Source organism: Danio aesculapii, chromosome 20 (assembly GCF_903798145.1).
Source record: "Danio aesculapii chromosome 20, fDanAes4.1, whole genome shotgun sequence".
Classification (NCBI taxonomy): domain Eukaryota; kingdom Metazoa; phylum Chordata; class Actinopteri; order Cypriniformes; family Danionidae; genus Danio; species Danio aesculapii.
Genome location: NC_079454.1, coordinates 307,743 through 332,883, shown reverse-complemented (window position 1 = coordinate 332,883; position 25,141 = coordinate 307,743). Strand labels below are relative to the sequence as shown.

Genomic DNA, 25,141 nt, shown 5'->3' with positions numbered 1-25,141 from the left:
ATGATTAGGGCCATACAGAATCTGCGGACATTATTTGCTATTTCTGCGCAGAATTGTGTTAAAAATCTGCGGATTTATGTGAAATTATTTTAGGAGTATCATAAGTAAAACCTTATATATGAACTAAAAAGTAACCCCTGTTTAACTTGTATTTAATGTTTAAAATGCAAATCCAATTAGATCCACTTTATTTGATAAACAAAGCAAGTCCCTCATATAATATCTCTACTAAAAGACAGAATTATTACTTTATAAACTGTATTGTAAATAAAACACATGAACCTTTTCATATTAGTCAATAATTATACTGAAATTAATTTAAAAACTGATTAAATATAAATTTACACAAGTAAATTGGGTGAATTATTCCTTCAAATAATGTCAAATCAGTTAGTTCAAAGTTTCAGTGACGGAGGTGTTAAAACAGTAAAGCTTATTGCACACTGAATCAGAAATTACTGTGCATAACTTTTACACATTTGACCTCACGTTGTGTATATTGTATTGACACACTGACTCCGAAATCTTCGTCCTTCGTAAAATTGTTTGAATATGATTAGTTATATTATATTTTGAATATGATTAGTTATATTATATTTTGAATATGGTTAGTTATATTATATTTTGAATATGGTTTTTCTAAAGGTGAATTGACAAAATTCAGGACCACCTTACAAGCGAAAGGCAAAATACAAAATGGCTTAGAAGAAACTAATATAATCCTAATTTTTATTGGTTTATTGTATGCTAGTTTGTTTGGTCTGTCTGTGCCTCCGTACCTTAGACAACCTGCCCCATGCCAATGTCCCCATTCAAGATCAATTGTTTCGAAGAAATTGGTAGTCTTCTTTTATGTGACTACATAAATGAAATTGGTAGTCAAAAGAAATTGGTAGTCTTCTTTTTAATATGGGGTTTCTGTATCGCTAGCAAAGTATCAAACTGAGCCACAGACATCCTGAAGTCCATCCTGAATGGATCTGGATAATCCTGCAGCTCTTTGAGCTCCTTTCGCAGCAATCAAAGAATGGGACGAACCCAATATTTCCTCTTTCTTTTCCTTTTGTTAAGCAGGAAACAGCCAACCAAATCATCTTCATTGCTCGAAGACCCCATTTTGTATTTTATTGCGAATTATTCAGCCTCGGATTAATCAATATGCATTGGATTCAGTATGGAAGGTTTGGGTTCATGACAAATCTGAATACGAATATGAAATTTGAATCTGAAAAAATGCGAACTTCAGTGTGCGACGACCTTTACAACAGAGTTCAAGTCTCTACCTGTGATCTTGTGCCAGTTTCCATCACAGATGTCTTGTCTGGGAGAGACGTGGGTGGAGAACTCAGTGATACCATTATTCACCACAACCACCACCTGCGAAACACCATCAAATCATTCATTATCTTTCCTTCAGCTTAGGCCCTGATTTATCACAGCGGAATGAACCACCAACTACTCTTCACACTTCTTAATAAATACATGAAATGCATGCACAAGGCCACAATATACAGTTTTTTCCATTGGAAAGCTGGCATTCGCTAATGCTTGCTCATACAACTACCAACAGCACATGGCATTATTGTGGGAATTAACCAGTTAGAACTGTTTCCCTATCACGCTCACATCTCCCATCGCTTAGACCTTAAAGGCTTGAAGAACTTGCAACTTGTATGATAGTCAACTTGTGTTTTAAATCAAGAATATATTATTGACAGATATTTGATGGCACAGAGATGGAAAGTTTAGAACTGTTGACTCTTTGATAGGATTCCCAGACCTGGCTTTGGTAGATGTACAAGGTGAGATATTCCTTCTGCTCCATGAAGACATGCAGTAGCACCCCTGAAGCCACACGAGGGCGAACCTCCATCACCATCTTAAAGCTTGAGCCAAAATGAAAGGAGTCATCTGCATGACAGGGAAAGAGCATATGTTTATGTCAGCATATTATGCTTGAATTCGATTACATTCAGACATTCACCATTCAAGACACACAATCCCAGCCACATGATCCAGGCCAGGGCGGTGCTTATATGGTAAATGCCACCTACTTTAGTGGATGTCAATTTAATAATGAGCTATTCCAAGAATGTTAACATGATTTATGTGTACAATATTTATATATATATATATAAAATACACTAAACAGTATTTCAGATGCAAGTGCCATCTAAATTGTTCTTCTAAAATGAGAACTTTTTCTCAGGTTCCTGTATGTCGGTTCAGTAATTATACATTCATAGCAATGAATAGTTTGTTTTCATTGCCTTTAAAGGTGCCCTATAAAGAAAATCAGGATATACCTAGGCATAATCGTATGATAAGAGTTTGGTTTGACATGAGCACATGATCAAATGATCATTTTCCTCTCTTATTTTTAAGTTTAGCAAAGTTTAAATTGAATGTACCAAGCATGTGGGACTCTTATTTTGAAAACAGGAAATGCTGCAAAGTCAAAGTCTGCCAGACCGTTTTTCTTTTATTCATGCATTGCTAGGCCACGACTCTTTAGAGCTCGTCTGAATGCAAATTGCAGGATAAACAGACTATACATTTATTCAGCATTAGTGAGTTGGACTAGTAATCCAAAGGTTGCTGGTTCCATCCTCAGTTTCAGAAGGAATTGAAGATCCCATGGTTGTAATTTGAGGTAACAAACACATGTAGAGTGCAGACTATTGTATTTAATGCACGTTTTAAGCATTGTGTTGACTCAGCTCTTAATGTGATGTCTCTGGAGTGAAAGAATAGCAACACTTTATTAAACGTCATCTGTTTATGCAGAGGTCAATTCAAAATACAACATAATACATCTCTGTCAGTCTCTTTTTGTGGAGTTTCATTATAGTTTAGCCCATATTTTATTTCAGGTTACTCTGTCTTGTGGTTTATATTAGATAGCTCACTCCCTCCATGCTAAAATAAACCTCTCCACCGCTTAAAAAGATTGAGCAGTACATAATTTGACAAATGAAGTACGAATATTTTGCATGTTTATCAGTACATCATACTGTGTGTGTGTGTGTGTGTGTGTGTGAGAGAGAGAGAGAGAGAGAGAGAGAGAGAGAGAGAGAGAGAGAGAGAGCGAAAGCAAGAGCAAGCACTAGAGAGCCGAGTCAGAGTGGAGCTCATTAATATTCATGACCATTCCAAATATGGTCAATAAGGATCTTCTGATTTTAGGCTTATTTTCTGAAGTAATAAATAAGCAAATAAATCCATTTCTGGAGATATTTTTAACTTGCAAGCCACAAATCTACTATCAGAGAACATTATAATGTATTGAACTAATGCAGTAAATGACACCTTAAAGTGAAATAACTGAAAATAAACACATAGTAGGCAGAGAGAAATGCTCATTTCAGATGGCATGGAGAGGTTTTCGCATCTGAACACCTTAAATGCTTTATTAGATTTCTTATTATTGATATTCTTTTCGATTAATAATGAACATTAAATGATGAGATATTTAGTTTGTTTGTTTGTTTGTTCAACCTATCATGGTTTATTATGGTTTACACCTACCTAAACCCTAAAAAACCCACCCCCTACAGTAACCTGTTGTGTTTTATTAACATATTTACACTAATACCTTAAAGTAATGACAAAAAACCTGCATGTATTGTTGTAAAGCATCACAAAAATAACACTTTATTAATGTGCACATGCTCAGTAGCCACAGATCAACCACTTCTAGCCCTACTCAGACTACTGAAACGTGTGTGGGTCTGCAGCTGGATATTATTGGAGTATTCAGCTCTTCTGTATGCTGGAATTCTGTCCTCCAGATTTATGTTCATATGTAACCCCCCCGACCATCGCACAAGGGCGTGAGATTTCTCAATGCACATTCAACAGCTGCCAGACCTCGAGGTCTGCTTAAATCTTCCCCAACCTCCGCACCGACCAATCAGATCACCGCAGCATGGAAATAAGAGGCAATCACATTCCAGATCTCTCACAGGAGCCTCTGTCTGTCTGTCTGTCTGTCTGTCTGTCTGTCTGTGTGTCTGTGTGTCTGTCTGTGTGTCTGTCTGTCTGTCTGTGTGTCTGTCTGTGTGTCTGTCTGTCTGTCTGTCTGTGGCTCTCACTTATGTGTTGGCTTACTTTTTAGTGGCATTCTTGAGCAAGACTAGCACAATGTTCCCTGCTGGTTAACGCAGTCTTGGTGTCTATCGTAATACCTCTCACTTGCATAGAGCTAGTAGACCAGTGTTTGCACTCATATATTCATTATCTTTATTCCTATATATAATTTGTACATTATAGAATAATACAAATGTGTGTGTAAATCTTCTGAATATTAGGAAATTATTGATTAGACTTTAGAAATTATAAATAAAATTTCTGTAGAATAGTGTTTGTACTCCTACGTGCATATAGTTTTATTTCAGATTTCAGATCATTTCAAGTCTAGATATGCCTTTAGAACAACCCATTTAAAGTTAAATACAACTCATGCTGCAAAGAGTTTGGACTGCTAGTGTACATTAACAAAAAACAGTGAAAGTTCTGTGCCATAAACACAGCAAAAAATACTTTTCTTACTTTGAATTTTTTTTCTCGCTGCCAAAATGAAGTGAGTTTTACCTTAAAACAAGTAAAATAATCTGCCAATCGCGTAAGCAAAATAATCTAGTTTTTCTTTTTTAATATTTGCTTGTTTTAAGGTAAAAAAACATTTAATTTTGGAATATTATTTCTGAAAATAAGACAGTTTTTTTACTTGTCTAAAAATGCTTTTTAATTTACAAATTTGAGATATTTCGACTAGGAACAAGACAGAAAATCTAAGTAAGACAAGCATGAGAAAGAAGTCCACACAACAACATTAAAGTAAATAAATTCCTGTGGACAGACAAATCACTGTCACTGAGCCATGGTAGAAATATAAACTGAGCGCTTCTTTCTCCCAAACATTTACTTCAGAGAGTCAGAGTGATAAAGTACATTACCCAGCAGCACATATCCGCCTTCCTCAGTGAAGTATGTCCCTGGTTCCGAGGGGCCCTCATAGCAGGGGGTGACCCCAAAACTGTGGGAGGCAGAGGTGAGCGAGCGGCCATTCAGCTGGAGACTCCGCACACAGCCAGTGAAACTCGACACAGATGTCTTCTAATATGGCAGAAGAAAGAGTTGTTGAACCTCACACTTTCCATTACATCATTTTCTGTTCAACAACATCTCAAACTAAACTTTAAAGAGCTGATCGGAACAGAACACAAGCATATATGAGGATTATAAAACTATATGTGTAATCATTTTATTTTGCACAGGTTGACCATTTCATTTAATGACCCGAATTTCATTAAATGAAAAAAGTTTCCCCCACAGTCCAAACACATGCGCTATAGGGGAATTGATGAACTAAATTGGCCATGATGTATGAGTGTTTCCAGTACTGGGTTGCAGCTGGAAGGGCATCCACCATGTAAAACATATGCTGAAATAGTTGGTGGTTCATTCCACTGTGGCGACCCCTGATAAATAAGGAACTGAAGGAAAATGAATGAATAATTGACTGCACCAGAGAGCACAATACCTGGATGTTTTTCATAGCCTGATGAGGTGGGACTCCGCCAACATAGAGAGGGTCTTTGACAAGCAGTGAGCTGTTTCTGCCTGGAGCTCTGTCCTCTAATACTGTAAGACCATCTATTAGCATTCTGCCCATATTTCCAGCTCTGATAAAGATAATCTACAGAGAGGGAAAGCATAGAAAGGTGGAAAATCTCATACAAAGAAGACTGTAAACCAGAGGTCTCAAACTCAATTCCTGGAGGGCTGCAGCTCTGCAGAGTTTAGCTCCAACCTCCTCCAACTCACACCTGCTTAATAGTCTCTAGTAGTCTTGAACACCTTGATTATTTGGATCAGCTGTGTTTGATTGGGGTTGGAGCAAAACTGTGCAGAGCTGCGGCCCTCCAGGAATCCAGTTTGAGACCTGTGTTGTAAACAAACAAGTAAACACAACTGAAGCTGATTGTGTTAGAAACTAAGCAGCTTTTGTGTAACATGTAGTTACATATTTTGAAAGGTGTGCATCAGTGTTCGCATTAGGCTACATCGAAGGGTACCGAAGGCACCGGCAGACCCACCATACCCATTGACGCAGACATATGACCCAGCCTTTAGTGTGAATGTTGCTTAATGCAGCAGAAATTATGTTTATCATCTATGAATATCTTCAGTATGTGAATCTGAATACATCATCCTTACATCATGCCACTGTCCGTCATTGTACTTCTCCTTGGATCGGATTCTGAGTTGGCTTTGGCCCGAGCTGAACGTGAATACCAGTCTTCCGTGAGTTAGGAACAGAGCCATTGAGTTCTCCTCAGACGTGTCGGCCAGGTAGAAGATCAGACCAAACGCTGAACGAGTTTTCAGAGACAGAGAGAAGTGAGATCTAAAAGAGTTGGGGAAACAGAGAGCAATGTTATTTTTCACCATGTGCACCAATTAGATTGCTTTTATGAATGAATGTTTGTATCATTATCAAGGGATTATTGCTTGATCAAAGCTCTCTGCATTTCTTTAAACTGTTTTAGCCGGCCACTAGCTTTCTGCAAGTCTCGCATGGTCGCCCACTGAAGCTAAGCAGGACTGCGCTCAGTCAGTAGCTGGATAGGAGACCACATGCAGGGGGCGCTCAACCTGCTGTCTGTGTGGGTCCTAATGCCCCAGTATATTGATGGAGACTCTACTGCTCAGTGAGTGCCGTCTTTCGAATGAGACGTTAAACCGAGACGATAAACTTTCTGTGGTCGTTAAAAAACCCAGAATGTCCTTCGAAAAAGAGGAGTAAGGCATCCTGGCCAAATCTGCCCAGTGGCCTCTGTCCGTCATGCCCTCCTAACCATCCCCATATCATAACTGGCTTCATCACTCTTTTGTTTTGAGGTATTGTGTGTAGAATGTTGAGGAAATCAATGAATTGAATCCATTTTGGAATAAGGCTGTAACATAAACAAATGTGGGAAAAGTGAAGGGCTGTGAATACTTTCCGGATGCACTGTATATTAAGGAAACCAACCAATTTACAGACTTATACTGCTTTACATTTTTACACTTAAAGGCATGCTCATTTTTCTAAACATACAGATTCAAGATCTAGCCAAGCTCACGTCTGCTTCATCTAACTATATTGATTAGTTCTATGTTCAGGTTTAGTGTAGGTTCTGCATGATTTTCTAATGCAGTACCCCTTTAGTGCCAATCACTAACACATATTTCCTGCCCAGATATAGAAAGATCATCTTAAAGGGCATCTATGGTAAAAAATCTACTTTTCAAGCTGTTTGGACAGCCATATGTGCATGTATGGTGTATAGACCGGCATATAAACACACCCAGTGCTTTTTTAAAAATTTAACAACATAAAAAACGGTGGACCAATTAAAGCTGTTTTCAGATCGACCGCACCTTTACGTAGGAGAGCGGTCCCCCCGCCCACCAATATTGATTGACAGGCGCGTCATCATATCCTCAGTTTGTTGATTCACGTCCGCCATTTTCAGCGTGAGTCGAAGCGATATCACTAAAGGAACACGCTAGCTCTATTTTTAGATGCAAGGCTCATTGAGCTCAACACAAGATCAATATTCTCCACATGATCGCTCTAATCAGAATTATTGGTTGTATCTTTAGGTAGGTTTGTAAACATGTGTACTTCTCAATGAGTCTACCTTATACTTCAGCCGTTTGCATTTCTCGCAATCCCAGAAGCTCCCTGTGATCTTAACCAGCATGCGTTTTACAATTCTAAACATCGGTTTCTATCAGGGTACACACAACGGCACGACGATTCGGGACACATGACACTTTTTAACACATTATAATAAACAATCTGAATTGTGTTTTAAACTGAACCTAAACTGGCACACTCAGAACAACCAGAATATTAATATTAAATCAGAAAAAAGAGGTCAACTATGTGCCCTTGAATAAATGCCTCCAGACTCACGCTCTTGTTTCCGATTAAACTAAGCACACTTTCAGTCATTAGACATAGTGCTGCAGAACATGTGAGAGAGGCTTGTTTTTATTCCAACTGACCTGTTTCAGAAATAGATTTGCTGGATGATTTCATCTTCATCAATACTCACTCATGTTTGATGGCACTGGCGATGCCTGTGTACTCAAGTCTGCTGTGGGCAGATCCCCCATAGTGATGGGCATGGGGGGTTACACGTGGGCGGGACGACAGGTAACAGGACGCCTCCTCCTTCTCCAGAATGTTCAAAGGATTGCTCTTCAAGCCATGTGGCAGGCTGGACTCATCCCTGCCCACCTGAGAGTCGAGACCCCACTATGTTTAGATGTATAACAGTGTAAATAGACAGTGTCTTCATGCAGTTGTATGTTTCACCTTGCGGGAGTGCCCTGGACTTCTTCTAGAGGAGTCTCTGTTGTCTTTGAGCAGAGCAGACGGGGGTCTTTCAATCGGGCAGTCCTGCAGCGATGCCTGGACATTCTCACTGTAGCGCTGGAAATCTTCTGGCTCTATGTCTCTGTCCTGCCTGCATCACATACACACCACAACCAGACATGATCACAGTTTTTAGTTGTTGTTTAAAGTGGTAGTTCACACTGAAATTAAAATGTCCTGTACATTTAATGCTGGTTTATACTCCTGCATCGAGTGATAGACATGACCCACAGGGCCTGTCCTGCATTTCTACTTCTGCTGTGTTGCTCTGCACTTCTGAAACACCAGCTGGACACCACTGTTCCTCTGTGTCGAGTTTCTTCACTGGTGTTTTCTGAACTCCACCTTAATCTAAGTAGCTCAAACTCGCTCATTCAGAGGTGGGAACTGGCAGATGTGCAACAACTTTAATCATGAGGTCAACACAAAACATCTGGAGCTCCTTTATGGGACTCCACACTTGTAAACACTCGCTCCATCAGGGTCGCGGCTCTCAGTATGGTCAGTTATGGGTTTTTAGATTAAAAACAAAAATCTGCAATGCTCCTGATGACACACTGAGGTCTCATGATGTGAAATGATTGCTCAATGTAAGAAAGGGAACATTATTCACTATATTATTAGCTTTAATCCACAGCCTGGTCAAACAGATCTCAGCGCATGTGTGAATGTGGTCCGACTGTTCACCTGACCTCCTGTGCAATCACACCATCGCCCTTTCAGCATTAAGGTGCGATGTTTGAGATTATAGCTAATGATATTGTAAATAATGTTCAGTTTTTTTACACGGACTGATCGTTTTGCTTCACTGTGTCATCAGTAGCCATGTCTATTGATTTGGTCGCGTTTGTATGTTTTAAATCTGAAAATTGATCACCATTCACTGCACTTATATGTATCACCAAACACCGCAGAATTAGCTCAATATTATGTTCTACTGAATAAAGAAACACTTGAGCAGATTTTGGATGGCCTATACCTTTAATACAGTGTTGTAGAATCAAATGTGACAATGCAAACACCCAATGTTGTTTTGTTGAATGATAACTTTGTCCAGAGCTGAGTTAGATGGTCTCAAGGGAAGTTCCCAATATTAAAGATGCTTTTAAAAAAATAGCAATCCGTTGCCTTCAATATGCATTTGTTTTCTACAACACACTTCTTTTCTGGCCATTAATGCATTAGTAGACCTGAAATGAGCACATGAAGAGAAAAAGGAGGCATGCAAATGTGTAAGTTAGGAAAGTTTAGGTATATATTTACTAAAAGATCAAAACGAGAACAACGTGTGCAGTGAATTAATGATCATCTACTTGGCTGAGAAGAGGTTTCATGTTTGAAAAGGGCTTTGGTAAGTGAGAGTATTATAGATTACCTGTTAATGTAGGCATAACTGATGCACCCAGTCAAATTGTGTATGGAACTCAATGTAGAGCCTCCATAGTAGAAGGTCTTTGGAATGTTGTCTGACTGAGACGTGGAAGACGGCTTCTTCTTATCCTGCTTGTCTTTGTCATCAATGACAATTTCATATCTGCCAAGAGATCATGGATAAAGAGTTGATTTAACAAGCTTGCACACACGCACACGCACACGCACACGCACACACACACACACACACACACACACACACACACACACACACGCACGCACACACACACACACACACACACACATACACACACACATACACACAAACACACAAACACAGACACACACACACACACACACACACACACACACACACACACACACACACACACACACACACACACACACACACACACACACTTGTATACATGGATTACAGGGACACTCCACAGGCGTAATGTATTTTATACTGTAAAAAACACTTATTATATCGCCGTTCCTCTAAACCCAACCAGGGTCACATAGCAAATCTTCAATAGACCTCATTAGGTATGATTTCTAAGCATTTTGAATTAGAGGTACATGAGGTGTGACCCTGTAAACCACTTTAAAGAGTATAACTAAATCATACCCATGTCACTATACAACTTTGTGTCTCTGTAAACCACTCAAACATACACACATGCAAAGCTTTTTGCATTCTGATGAAAATGGCATAATACCTTCATTTTAAAGTAGGATATGCCACAGGAGACGTGTAAAGTCTACTAAAATGGACTCATTTTAATAATACATTGTGAAAAATGCTGTATATCGTCAGAAATCTGAGTTGGCAACTTACTTCTGATTGGTCACATAGGCAACTAAGAAATGAGAGCGCCCATCACTGTAACTCTTCTTCTGGGATTTGACTTTAGTTCCTCTGGCCTGGAGTACCACAGCACCGTTCTCCAGAGAAAGAGAAAACTCATCTGACTAAAACAAAGACGAAGACAGCATTGGTCTATAATGTCATCAGATAACATCATACCCTTTATTTCAAACATTCACAAAACGTTCTCCTTCGTTTATCAAGAATTGGGGCATTGCATAAAATCAGCTTCCCTACCGTTACAGACTAGTGACAGGAATAAAACAGACTATACCCCATCTCTGTGGTAGAACAGGAGCCCGTTGGGTTGTAGTGTTCTGAAGCTCAGTCCTCCTTCAAATGATTGGAATGGTGAGATTTTAGCTGTAGAGCTCAGGTAACCGTTTCCAGTGAAATACGCCTTATGGGACATCTGTAGGTACAGGACAATGACAGGGTTTGGTCAAGAACACTCATTTTCCTTCAGCTTATTCCCTTTATCAGGGGTCACCACAGCGGAATGAACCGCCAACTTATTCAGCATATGTTTTACACAGCGGATTGCCCTTCCAGCTGCAACTAAATATTGAGAAACACCCATACACACACATTCACTAACACACACACACACTCATACACTACAACTAATTTAGTTGATCAATTCCCCTATAGCGCATGTGTTTGGACTGTGGGGGAAACCGGAGACACCGTGCCACCCCTGGTCAAGTGTTCACTTATTCTGTTCTCAGAGTGATTGAGTTTTTACTCTGTGGCATATACGATGCATCTGTGCTTCATCTAGACTTTTTGTGGTTGAATTTGCCTGAACTCTTTCCTCACCAGTGTTGTTTATAAAAGCTGCCAGGCACCACACATATTGTTGATGATTTTCAGCCTAAATATTACTTTCTCTGCTCGTAATATTCAGTATAACCATATTATATATTACAATAAAGAACCAAGCCTCTGCTTTAAAAACATGCTCATGTTTTATCACCAGGTTTCATCCAAAATGCAACATTTTTTACAAAAAAAAAAAAACAGAGAAAAATGCATTTTTTTCAAAGTATATGCAAAGTATAGTGCATTTTCAAGATATATAGTAACAGAGGTGCTTAACCCTGCTCCTGGACATCAACCTTCCTGCAGATTTCAGCTGCAACCCTAACCAAACACATCTGTTATCAAGTGCTGCTTCAAGTCCTAGTAATTGCTTCAGTTGTGTCAGGGATGAAGCTGAACTCTGTAGGAACCCCCCCCCCCCCCACCCCTCAGTATGTGTTCGCTATGTGTTCAAACGTATGCGGTCTAAAGTTTGTAAATATGAGTATAACCCATGTCATCCCCACCCCCCCCCCCCCCCCCCCCCAATCGAGCATGATCGTCAGCCCCCCCAGATCCAAAGTGCCGTTCACGCCTGCTGTTCTCACGTAAATCTATTTAAGGCTGCTGTCGACTGACTGACTGACCAACTGACCAATCAAATCCTCTGATGTGCGCAGCAAGCTACAGGGCAAACTGGTAACATTGGTAAAGCCGTTTACACAGTGGTAAGCAGTCAGCTAGTGAGTGAGAAAAGAAATGGTGTCATACCGCTCCGTAGAGTTTGTTTTAAAGACGGGCCTCTGGCTACATAATTCACGATCTCTAGTAACGTATACAGGGCTACATATTCAGAATGAGCTTGTGTTGGATAAAGAAAAGAGTACACCAAAAGAAAGCTGGATAACTCTTCTTAACAATTTACAATCTGACCTACACTTTCTCTGAGCGTCTTATATTTGGCACCCAGGAGACCCAGAAGACCTGTAACTCATTCATGACATGCACTAAGGCAGTGTTTCTCAACCATGTTCCTGGAGCACCAACAGCTCTGCACATATTCCATGTCTCCAAACACATGTGACTCAGATCATCAGCTCATTAGCAGAGACTGAAAGACCTGTAATGAGAGACAAACAAAGGAGACATGCAAAACATGCAGTGTCCAGGAACGTGGTTGAGAAACACTGCACTAGGGCTTCCCTCACCATAACACACCCAACACTCGGATTGGCATAAAAACACTGTCAAAGGTGGGAAAAGAGTTCAAGAATTAGTTCACCCAAAATGAATTGAATGTTTGAATGTTTCAGGATCTCTGTTGTGTATGGTGGGTCAGAACCTCCTCAAACTATCCAAAATGTCCTCATTTGCCTTCAGAATATGGTCTTACAGGTTTGGAAAGAGTCAGTAATCACAGAGTTGGATGTTTTTGGTGGATGAACTCTTTTTAATCAGAAAACCATACCATAGCTGAGTAATCAAATAATCGGCACTGCCATCATGAAGCTGTGCTACTTACAAATGATTCCTCAGGACAGCCACTGCTGATACCAATGGTTCCTTGCTCCTCCAAGAGATTGAAATCCTTTTTCTGGAACTGGAAGCCCTTTACACAACCCTTCAATCCAATTAAGGATGAAAGTTCTGGCCTGTTGGACATCCAATAGGCTTGGTTAAAAGTTATAAATCAGTAATGCTAATTGATTTCTCTGCATGTGCTTTAATTTGGAGCAAAGGATCTTACCTAGACTGTAAAATTCTAGAAGGAGCTCCTCCTATATAGATATCAGAAAAGGGTAGGGGTTTCTTTTCATTTTCAAAGGACTTGACATGGCTTCTGTCCACTAGCAAAATGATCTTCTTTGAATGATGATAGATTACAGACACCTGAGGGGAAAATAACAGGGTTACTAAGAGTATCCACGTTGTGTTTAAAGGTATTACTTGATGTACTGCTAGAAAACATTACCTCATGATAGCGAGCGTCATTGATCTGCAGCTTGGCTAAGTTACTCTCCATGATGACAGGACCGTTAGCGAAACCAAAGTCGTACATCAGACGGAGAAACCCGTTTTTCAGCTCCAGCACAAAAAAATTGGTCTGCAAAAGTCCAATATAAACGCATCCGTTTATTTATTTTGCACATTCATTTAACAAAATGCGTATACATGTGTATGAGTTTCCTCAAAGTAGAATTTAACTTTGGTTCAGCCTTTAAAATCTGAAATATTTACTGTGCTCAAGAACAAGACATTCACACAAAGTAAAAATATTGTTGTATTGTTTCATTTAATTTGATTATTTATCTTTTACCCTCACATCAAAGTATATGCTTGCTTTGGTCCAACATAAAAATGACTGAATGTTTTACAGCTCGATGTATTAATTAAACTGAGAAATGTCATTTTATATTAATCTAAATATATGTTCTGCCCGAGGGGAAAAATATATAGTTTTTTATTGACCATGAATTAATTTAATTTGGTTCAACTTAAATATTTTATTTAGGTTTTATATATATATATAAACAAAGTAAAGTTTTACTTCAGTTTTAATCAAACTCACATTAGGAATGCATAAAAACTGAACAGCACATAAGCAGTACCTTATCTTTCCATGCGGTCACATGACAAAAAGCGTTGGTTTAAAGTAAAAATACTCGAGATAAACTAAAGCTTTCTATTTTTCATTAGGGGTTAGTTTTCTGCTTTAATGCAAATTGATTGAAATGGGTTAAACTCAGAAACCATCATTTTTCACTTAACCCAACATCCAATTTAGTTGATCAATTCCCCTATAGCGCATGTGTTTGAACTGTGGGGGAAACCGGAGCACGTGGAGGAAACCCACACCAACACGGGGAGAACATGCAAACTCCACATAGAAACACCAACTGACCCAGCCGGGACTCAAACTAGAGACCTTCTTGCTGTGAGGCCACAGTGCTAACCACTGAGCCACAGTACTGTCCCGTGTTATTTTATTATTGTGATTTTTATTCATATAAAGTTGAGATTTAAATGACTGATGTTTTTAATATTGAGCTTTTTACTAGATGGTGTAAGAATCTTAAGAATTACACACTGGTTTTGTCCTAGAATCCAACAATATAAACATAAGAAAAACAAGTTGAATGAATCTACATTTACCTCATTGACCATGAGGAAGAGGATGCCGTTGTTAGCGACAGTTCGAACTTCAATATCAAATCGAGTGACGACGCCAATCTTTCCTCGACTCTCAATGTTGTTGACTAAAGCGTAGCCGGTGCCGTCAAACAAATAACTGGTGACACGACTCTGAGAGAAAGCCAGCTTGTGCCTGAAAACACAGAGAGATTGCCATTCTTCAACACATACAGTATGTGGAAATAAACAGCTACACAATAAACAATAATGCAGAACTGATCATATAAATACACTATGTAGATCTTTATAAACTCCTCATACAGATAAGCCATGAAAAACAGCTGATAATAACACAGTATTCACACTTCAGAGATCAGACTGAAACACTTTGGTAGACACACAGTTTGGTAGTTTGAGGACTCTACTTTAGTCTGTAGTCGGGATGTCACAATACTGGATAAACATCCATTTCCCACTAACATCTGAGTGCTGTTGAGCATGTAAACAATGTGCCGGAAACGTGATAATTACTGCTGCGCTGGTCTGAAAATCACAACAAATCACATCACACACGTCTTGCGCCTTATTGCGCCGGGTGTATGAAAGGGCCCATATGTCTAGTCACTTTAAGCATTTTAAGCGTTAAGCGCATTTTCCAAATGTTTGCGCATCCAGGCTCTTCCATTAAGCATTTCTTATGTGACATTCCAAAATATGCATGAAATATGTGAATGGAAACACAGCTTGAGTTGACTCTCAGTGTTTAAAGCATGAAGAGGTGTATGGACAGGCGTGTTTACCTGGAACAAGGCACCGATGCCTTAACATCCATTTTGTGAAGGTGTTTAAAGTTGTACAAACTGATGACATCATTATTCAGGGTCTCTAACTCAATGCAGCCAACGAAAGGAGCCAGGCTCAAAATTGGAGGAACCTGAAAGCACATTTCTGTTACAGGTCGCAGACAAAAGCACACTCTCCATTTACAAAACTGACAAATGAACAGAAAGGAGATGTTCACACACCGTTACACCAGGAGGCACTCCTCCAACTATGAAGACCATGTCTTTAGGGTCCAGGTCAAACAGCGAGTCTGTCCCGTCTGGCTCTCCTTTCTGGATAAACTTCTGCTCGGCTGTGGTGTCTTGACTGGGAACCGTCAGGAACACTTTGCCATGCCGACCCAGCCTGCCAAAAAGATGGAGAAAAAGAGTAAATCCTACACAAAGTCCTGAAATCAGCAGAAATACAGCTGTAAATGAAGTGTATTCACAAACAGCTCTGACTTTTAAATGATCCTGTTCACACTGCTTTTACAGTAGCCGTTTGATTCCACAATGAGTTAAAGGAAAACACTGAATGAAAATAAACCTGCTGATATACAGAACACATGTAAACTAGTTTAGTTTTCATGTTTTGTTTGTGAATAGTATGAAATATGCTTATTTTAACAGGACGTCATAATAAACAATAATGTCATCTGAGTAAATTAAAATCAGCATCAACAGACACAACGTTTTTAGTTTTAATAAGTTCAATAATTTCATTCAATAATTTTCTTTTCAGCTCAGTCCCTTTATTAATCTGGGGTCGCCAGCATATGTTTTAAACAGTGAATACCCTTCCAGCTGCAACCCAGTACTGGGAAACACCCACACACACTCATTCTCACACACACACTCATACACTACGGCCAGTTTAGTTGATCAGTTCCCCTATAGTGCATGTGTTTGGACTGTGGGGGAAACCGGAGCACCCGGAGGAAACCCACACCAACACGGGGAGAACATGCAAACTCCACACAGAAACACACACTGACCCAGCCGGGACTCGAACCAGAGACCTTTTTGCTGCGAGATCACAGTTCTATCTACTGAACCACCATGCCGCCCTGCTGTTTAAGTGGTTTATTTCATTGTAAACATACTGGATCATCAGAGTGCCAGCAGGAGGGTGGATGAATCTCGACACTCTCTCCGGCAGTGGTGTGAACGCACGGTAAGAAATTCATTATGCAAAATCCGAGGATGAAAGCAGTTGTACCTCTCCACTTTAACAAGGTTGAAGACCGGAGGCCAGGAGCTAACTGGCTTCGAACTGAGTGGAATCTCCACTTCCTCTTCACCCAGTTTGTAGACGTACACCAGATTATCGTTCTTTATGGCAAGTCCCATGTAGTCCTTCTTTCCCTGCAAAAGTACAAACAATGTTAAACAGGACAATCTACAGCATATGAGTCTAAAAACAAACAAACGTCATTACATTTTAATGCCATTGACCTGTAGTATGGGTCAGAGTATTTAGGGTAAAGCTGGTGTATATTCACACATTAGGACTTTGTCCTTAAAAATAAAAGTATTATTTCCAAATTGTAAATAGTGAAATCATATTAGCAGCCAATAACTAGCAAAGCACACCATTGTTCACGGTCAGCTAAATAGAGCTGCTAATGTTGTTTTGAAGTCATTCTTGCATGTGACTTCACACCGAATATTCAAAGTACCATGGTAAACAAAATAGGCAGTATGCCACTGAACATATGTGCGAATATAAAACCAGCTTTACCTCAATATTAGAACAGGGGTGAGGCATGGAACAGAACTTGGGTTTAATAATAACCAAACAAATAATCAAACAAAAGGTCAAACAATCAAAAACCAGATTAAAAGGCCACCTATGGTGCTGTTTGAAGAGAACTGTGTGTAGGTATAGTGTGTCCACAGTCATATTGGAGTGATAGAAACACAACAAGTCTCTTTTTTTTAAATTTCCTAAGGATAAAATCGGATCCAAATCGTAGTGATTCTGAGGCCCACCGCAAAGTGCAGTTTTCCCCGCCCACCAAATTGATTGACAGGTGCCATGTCTCTGTAATAACATGTATTTACAGTATGGGTAAACTTGTCCACATTTTTTGCAAAGAAACTGGGATTAAAACATCTGTTCAGCTCTCTGTGATCCACTGCAGCATTTGTACTGCTTGTACATTAAGGAAGCGTTTAGAAAAAACAAAACACCAGTGAAGAAACTCGACACAGAAGAACATAAACACCTCCTGCCAGCTAGCGCATGTAATGGTCTCTAACGTCATCCAGTTTTAGTCTCATCTTAATAACAAACATTTTCCATTCTAATGCTGCAGTCACACTAGACTTTGAGCATGCGAAATTCTGTCGTACGGTGCTGTGAGAAGGGGCGGGGTTAAACAAGATGATAAGGCATTTAAGAAAGCCAGCGATAGGTCCATATTTTAAATTTCTGTCCAGAGAGGTCATGTTTTGATCCTCGATTGGTCTCATGCAGTCAGGTGATGCGATTTTGCAGGTCAGAGTTCACCAAGCTTTAACTTTGCATTGCAGTGAACTGTGAAACTTGTCGCACGAGCTTGTGTTTACAGATTGGTGCATTTGCATGAGCAGTAATGGATGTCTATGGGGAGAAAAGTGCAGTGTGACCACAGCTTTATTTTCACAGACAAGTTTGACACTAGAAAAAGAGCTTGATTAAATGTACCAGACAGTCCTCAAGATCACTCAGCCTTTTGAATCGATGAGAGTTTGTCAGGGATCACCACTGATTTAATACAGTTTTCATATATCAGTACTGCATGTGGTCGGTATGAAATGGAAGTTACGATTTTTTTCCCCATATCATGAAGCACATTCAATTGAAACAATCCTCAAATGAGATAAGAGTGTAGGACAATCCATCATTTCCTCCTTTGGGAACCGATTGTCTTCTGGATCTTGGGGAAATGGGCGATACTAACAAAATGACTGATAATTGGACAAATCCAGGCAGAAACAAGACATGTCCTGATAGCCCCAGCCTAAAGGCATAGGAGAGTTCAATGTTGTAGACCTGCATTGACCACATCATTTTTACACAACAGATCAATAATCAAGACATTAAGTAACTTTCTCTTTTGACTCTGGAATGACAGTAACTTCTGTTCAGTTTTGCTTTGCTAATAAAACCCTTTCATGTCTCCGCCAACACACAGCTATGATGTTAATAATATATGCTCAGGCCCACTGCCCCCTCTCCAGTGCTCACTTGTTTGTCTCCGAGGTAAAGCAGGAAGCGATCTTCTATGGGGTCTTTGTCTGGGTCTACTCTGATGTAGAAACTGATGGACGTCACCGTCTTCAGCTCATCTAGATTGGTGTGGGGATGAACTTCTACAGCAGACTGGCCATCAAACTTCATGGACACTTGCACCTGCAATTATAGAAGAAAAGTCAGCTTATGAAGATGTAATGTAACTCCCTCAAGCAGCTAAAACCCAACCCAGGCTCGTTCTGAAAACATACCTCCGTATACATTCCTGGAGAGCGCCAAATACGTCCCTGGAGCTACATTTTTTAGCAGTCTTTGTTTTTGTGAATCCACCAGGGGGCCGCTGCATGTGTACGCTTTTTGAGATCACAAATTTCTTTCTCGACTGCCATTTAGACCTGCTGTTCTTGTGTAAATCCACCACTGGCCATTGTTGACTGACTGTTTGACTGACTAAATGACTGACTGACCGATCGACTGACCCACCCTCCCCCTTCCCTAAACCCAACCAGTAGAATTGATAGACCCGTCATCATGGTCAGCTCCTCTCTGCATCTCATGTCCTCCAGCATACATGGCGAGCTAACAGGACAAACTGGTAACAGCTGGAAAGTCGTCCATACAAAGGTAAGCGGTCAGCTGGTAAGCGTGAAAAGGAGCGGCGTAATACCAGCACATTTTAAAATGAAATGCAGCCATATGTAGCTCTGGCTACATAATTCCTGATCTCCAGAAGCGTATATAGGGCTACGTTTTCAGAATGTGCCTATGTTGCTAAAGTCTGTGGAGAATACTTGATAATTTACTAGTATTCTTGGTTGAGTCCAGACTACTCAAGATTACTCATTACTCAGATACTCATTACTTACCCATTTTATTAGTCTGTATTTACAACAACAAAACAAGCAAAACAAAATGTATTTGACTGTTGCCATTGTTTTGTATCGCACACTGAATATTGATGTGTATGACACAGCTAAGGAAGATATTTGTGTGGAAGATATAGCCACAGATAGAGAGTTAATGAAGATATCAACGTAACACAAGCTCATCGGGAATATGTGCCCAGGGCTACATTTTTTGAGAACTGAGAAATACATGCCCAGGGGTACATATACAATAAAACAAATGCTGCAGGGCGGTTCCGCCTGGTATGACTGGTTTACTTGCGGTGGTTTGCCACGTACGGTCATTGGACTTGGGACACTCACTGGTGTTAACGAAACCAAAAATAGTGTAAAATTGTGATAAAAGCACAGGGTTTTCTCTTCAGATTTGCTTTTGAAAACAATATCGTTGGGTTTAGAGGGGGGTGTTGTTCAGTTGATATCAAGCTGATATAGTATGCACGACGACAAGCCTGCAGGATTGTCTCTTGGAGAGACACACAAAGAAAGGATGTTCAGATATGCAGAAATGAACACAGCGCCCTCTATTGGATTTCTGAGAAATGGTATATGTGAGAAAACATACCCCAGTAACATATTTGAGATCATTGAAAACAAACATGGCAGCCTCTAGTGGATTTGTGAAAACAAAAACTCAGAGCAGATGTAGCCCAGGGTACATATTTCTTGGTTCTCAAAAGTGTAGCCTGGGGCACATATCTCCAATGAACCTGGGTTGCATCAACCTCAATAATTAAGTTTGATTTGCACAATATGATAACAGTTGTGATGCAAATAGCACGTATGTTTTTAAAAGATTTGAACAGATTGATGATCCGTTATGAAGTCAAACCTCTTTTTGTACTGTACGAATAGCTTTGATTTGTAAAAAACTGATGGAGGGAATTTGGCCAATGGGGTTACACCTCTACTCTTTACGAGAAGTGACATGGGATTTTTAATGACCACAGAGAGTCAGGACCTTGGTTTAACCTCTCATCCGAAAGACAGGATGTCGATAGCGTTATAGATAGGGTGAGGAGCTCTGTCACCCGGGAGGAGCTTGGAGCTCCTCCACAGAGAGAGAAGTCAGCTGAGGTGGCTCGGGCATCTGTTTCGGATGCCTCCTGAATGCCTACCTAGGGAGGTGTTCCAGGCATGTCCCACCAGGAGGAGGTCTCGGGGAAAACCCAGGACACGCTGGAGGGACTAAGTCTCTCGGCTGGCTAAGGAATGCCCCAGGATCCCCCGGGGGAGCTGGAGGAAATGTCTAGTATTAGGAAAGTCTGGGGTTTTCTTCTAAGACAGCTGCCCCCGTGACCCAGCCATGGGAAAGTGGATGACAATGAATGAATGAATGAAACTGATAGTGTCCTACCAAAGGAAACATCAGTTGCCATAATGATGACTTAAAACAAATACATTTAAGGCGAGTTAACATCAATATATGAAGTTAACTTATGTAACATCCTCACAGTGTTATATCAATAGCTTTCGAGATCCGTCCACATATTAATACATTATCAGAGTCAATCTATTATTGAGGATTAAAAAAGTCCCAATGGAGATTCTGAATGTGTTGTGCTCTTCAAGCTGATATACCTTCTTTGCAACGCTTCGGGCCTGTGCGATGAGTTCTCTGATTTTCATGATGTTCGTGGTGACGTTATTCACAGGTTTTTTCTCTTCAACCACACGCAGCTTGCTGAGCAGCTCTGGCACAATCGCTGACAGGTCCTTCACTAAGCAAACACAGAGTAAGACATCATTAGTGATGGTCTAGACAGCATGATACCTCTATATGTCATGAGCTGCTTTCTTGCACAATGTCTACGTTAGCAATCACCTTCAATGAAACGCGACCAGTTTGAGGTCTGTGTGAGCTGGAAGTCACTGAGACTTTAATTTCAGTATGTTGATGTACTTGCAAATTAAGCTGAATATGGAGTAGAAGGCCGGCAGGAAGGTTTTCTCTTTGGGAACAGTAAGAGGGGCTTATTCTGCATCCCTAATCCTACACAAAACCTAAACCCAACTTCAACCTTACTATTAACGAGCAGCTAATTTATAGTTTATTAAGCTAGTAGTGTTAGTTAAAGGTCTGATAATACCGTGAACTGTGACCTAAACTAAAGTGTTTCCCTTATTTTCTTGTTTGTATTATAATTTCTGATGAATATTCAACAAGTAAAAATGTCTAAAACTATAACTGCTGGTGACACGGTGGCGCAGTGGGTAGCACGTTCGCCTCACAGCAAAAAGGTCTCTGATTCGAGCCTCGGCTGGGTCAGTTGGTGTTTCTGTGTGGAGTTTGCATGTTCTCCCCGTGTTGGTGTGGGTTTCCTCCGGGTGCTCCGGTTTCCCACACAGTCCAAACACATGCGGTATAGGTGAATTGGGTAGGTTAAATTGGCCGTAGTGTATGAGTGAACGTTTCCCAGTGATGGCTTGCAGCTGGAAGGGCATCCACTGCATTATACATATGGTGGATAAGTTGGTGGTTCATTCTGCTGTGGCGACCCCAGATTAATAAAGGGACTAAGCCGAAAAGAAAATGAATGAATGAACTATAACTGCTGTTGTCAAAGCAAGAAGCCAGTAACTGCTGGGTCATTTTCTGAAACTAGCTAACAGCATGACTAGCATGATTAGAAGTCATTGCAAGTGTTTTTCTGAGCTGAGTGGAATTAGAGAGATCCACCATACCCGCCTCGCCAGCAGACAGAACAGTACGGTCGAATGCTACAGCGGAATAGGCTTCAGTCTTCATGTTGCCGTCCCACTGCTCCACTCTCTTTAAAATGGGAGTCACTTTCTCCAACACCTCAGCGGAGCGGTTCAGAGTGCCCTCAGCCACTTCCTGAGTGAACTGCAGACGCTTCGGGGTACGATCTTTAACAGAGACACACAAAAAATGCTAAATCATTACAAAATGTGCATATACACACATCAATGCAATGTTCATAGACTTAAATATCACCTTGAATGAGTAAGGGGACAAGCACTTATTCACACCACTGTAGCAGTAAAACTAAGCATGGGACAATTTATTCTTACCTTTGTGAATTGCATTGATCTCAGTGATAATCTTAGCTATTTTTTTAGAGGAGCCATCCATCATTTCATTGGTCTCTTCAATGTATTTCTTATTATCGAGTACTATAGATTCGCTGTCTGAAAAAACAAAGAGACAAACTAAAATCACACACATTCTGCATTCTCTGATATCGACTCCTAAAACACAGCAAATGTTGATATTTTAAACTGCCAAGTCAAATAAACGGCGTTTTATTGTATCCTGCTTACACATTAAGACCGTCTTCACAGAATTAAACAGGAACAATGATGCAAATCAAAATAATACCCAAACTAAACAAGCCAAAGGTGGAAATAGCAAGGAGCTAAACTATCTGAGAAAAGAAAATAATTAGGGGAAGCCAGGCTCTGTAATATGATGAGTTCTACAGCCCAAAAGTACACAGTGTGATACTGATACAGGGATCTGTCATGGTGCCGTTGGGTGGGAAAGAAGGGTTATAGTATGTCCAGCAGATTAAAGCTTAGACTGATCATTTAGCTAGACTGTCAATGGTCTGAAGAATACATGAAGGTAATTATTGTTAAAACAAATTGCTTTGTGTGTTCATCATCTGTCAATTTTTACATTAAAAGTAATGTTAATGTATTTAATATGGAAATGCTGACAAATAAACAGTAGAAAAGCATGTAAAAGAGCTGTCTCTGCTTTACCTTGCTGCTGAAAGTGTAGGGATGATGCTTCTTTCAGCACTGTTGCACTCTGAGAATGCATGCGGTTCAGCTGAGAGCTTAATTCATCAACAGCCTGAGAGACACATGGGAAGTGACCACAATAACTACACAGAGATACAGTACAAGTCAACTCTTTGAAATCAATTCATTCAATTAAGACAATCTGATTCTATCTTAATTGAAGTGCCCTCAGACGTGTGACCATGTCACTATATTCTTTAATTACCCTGGAGTCCACACACAAATTAATCTGGTAATCATTGAGCACTGTGGTGTAACTAGACTGAGATAGTTTGGCATAGATGATAGAGAGTGAAATTCAGTAGTCCACACATTTTAAGACCTCATTGTCTATTAACTAGTGAAACTGGTGAACTGGTGAACTTATAGTATATTTACTAAAAACACATTGTAAGAAACTAATCTGAAACTAAAACATTCTTCATATACTGAATAAAAATGCTTATCCAGCAGGTGGCGCCTATAGGACTGCAGAAATAACAGTTTACCTTGGTTACTGCAGTAAACAAAGAAGCCTGTTGTCAAATCTAGCAGGATGTCATTGATTTCATAAACGACACAGCATCCCAACATTCACAGATTCAATTCAGGCAAACTTTAGCAAACAACTTGTAATACCTTGTAAACTAGCACTTAAGACCTTCAAGTTTTCCAAATTGATTTATTAGCTTTTAATACTTTAGAGGACCCTGCGGACACCCTGGTTTTATTTTTTAAAACGATTATAAGACATGAGCATTGTTAATTTAACACGGGTGATTTTGCTATCTCATTACATGAACTCATCGTCTTTCAAACTGTCAGCATTTTAACATCATCACACTCCACAGCTGAGAAGAATCCAAATGAAATGCTTACACCATGAGTACTGCTGGAGATGTTGAGAGCGGTCAGGCTAGTGATGTTAGCATCGTCTATGCTTTTGACAATATTGTCATACACATTGAAGGCGTTCAGGGCTTTCTGCACATGTCCGTTTGCGTCACTTCCTTTCAGATTACTAAAAAGGAAGATAAGATGGTTGTCATGCGAGTGCTGTAAAACAGCTGCCATTTTGTGGAACATTTCAAACAACATACAGATACAGGGAAATATTATTAGCCATTTTTGGTTTGAAACTCACTACTGAAGTTCTTCAGCGTGTCTCTGCAGCTGATCGGCATGATCCTCGGCTCTCAGAACTACTTCTCTATCTGACTGAGATATCTTCTCTGTCCTTCTTTCCAGTAAGTCACGAGCTCCGTCAATTTCTGCATGCTGTTCTCTCACATTCTGTACATTCAATAACATAAATATATAGGTATAGAGAGGTGTCTGTAATGTTTATATCTCTTTAGATTTCGTTCCATGAGTTTGGTTTGGATTCAAAAGTAAAGTGGATCTTATCATGCTAATGCTTTAATAATTCTGATGTTTTAGCTTTAAGTTAATATAATTATACATGTATCAACGTAAAGGCATGATCTATCTCTTTATAAAATATTATATTTAATTTCTGTTCCAGGACAACTAGAGTCAAGTATTCAGAAAATTACCGTGATCAGATCTTCCACCTCATGAACAGTGTGATTTGCCTCAGAGAGAACAGCCTCAGCCGTGACTATTGTTTGATCGACGCTATCATGGAGGTCTTTCAGACGCTGCTGCTGTGCCTGAAAACAGGGGTAAAATGTTTGTAATGATTTGAAGTAATGGAAACACTTATCAGCAAAACACACATCTGTTGCTGTTTCAGGCAGTTTGCATGTGTTAAACTAATTTGTTTGGCCTTGTGCCTTAATGAGTCTAGGGAAA

The 25,141-nt window shown here is 39.9% G+C and overlaps 1 protein-coding gene across 1 annotated transcript in view; it reads right to left on the bottom strand.

Annotated features, from left to right (window-relative positions):
• The window catches only part of lama4 (laminin, alpha 4), a 49,624-nt gene that overhangs the window by 2,122 nt on the left and 22,361 nt on the right, over positions 1-25,141 (bottom strand). Inside the window, exons 14-38 of the mRNA XM_056480677.1 lie at positions 24,883-24,999; positions 24,471-24,619; positions 24,206-24,347; positions 23,306-23,399; positions 22,613-22,729; positions 22,262-22,447; positions 21,158-21,297; positions 18,666-18,830; positions 16,653-16,798; positions 15,635-15,797; positions 15,410-15,543; positions 14,631-14,802; positions 13,450-13,581; positions 13,225-13,367; positions 13,000-13,129; positions 10,951-11,088; positions 10,647-10,780; positions 9,810-9,968; positions 8,375-8,525; positions 8,112-8,296; positions 6,223-6,412; positions 5,546-5,701; positions 4,959-5,118; positions 1,781-1,911; positions 1,284-1,377 (exon numbers count right to left, since the gene is read on the bottom strand). Of these exons, the coding sequence (XP_056336652.1) occupies positions 1,284-1,377; positions 1,781-1,911; positions 4,959-5,118; positions 5,546-5,701; positions 6,223-6,412; positions 8,112-8,296; positions 8,375-8,525; positions 9,810-9,968; positions 10,647-10,780; positions 10,951-11,088; positions 13,000-13,129; positions 13,225-13,367; positions 13,450-13,581; positions 14,631-14,802; positions 15,410-15,543; positions 15,635-15,797; positions 16,653-16,798; positions 18,666-18,830; positions 21,158-21,297; positions 22,262-22,447; positions 22,613-22,729; positions 23,306-23,399; positions 24,206-24,347; positions 24,471-24,619; positions 24,883-24,999 (3,628 nt within the window). The remainder of the gene's footprint in view (positions 1-1,283; positions 1,378-1,780; positions 1,912-4,958; positions 5,119-5,545; positions 5,702-6,222; positions 6,413-8,111; positions 8,297-8,374; positions 8,526-9,809; positions 9,969-10,646; positions 10,781-10,950; positions 11,089-12,999; positions 13,130-13,224; positions 13,368-13,449; positions 13,582-14,630; positions 14,803-15,409; positions 15,544-15,634; positions 15,798-16,652; positions 16,799-18,665; positions 18,831-21,157; positions 21,298-22,261; positions 22,448-22,612; positions 22,730-23,305; positions 23,400-24,205; positions 24,348-24,470; positions 24,620-24,882; positions 25,000-25,141) is intronic.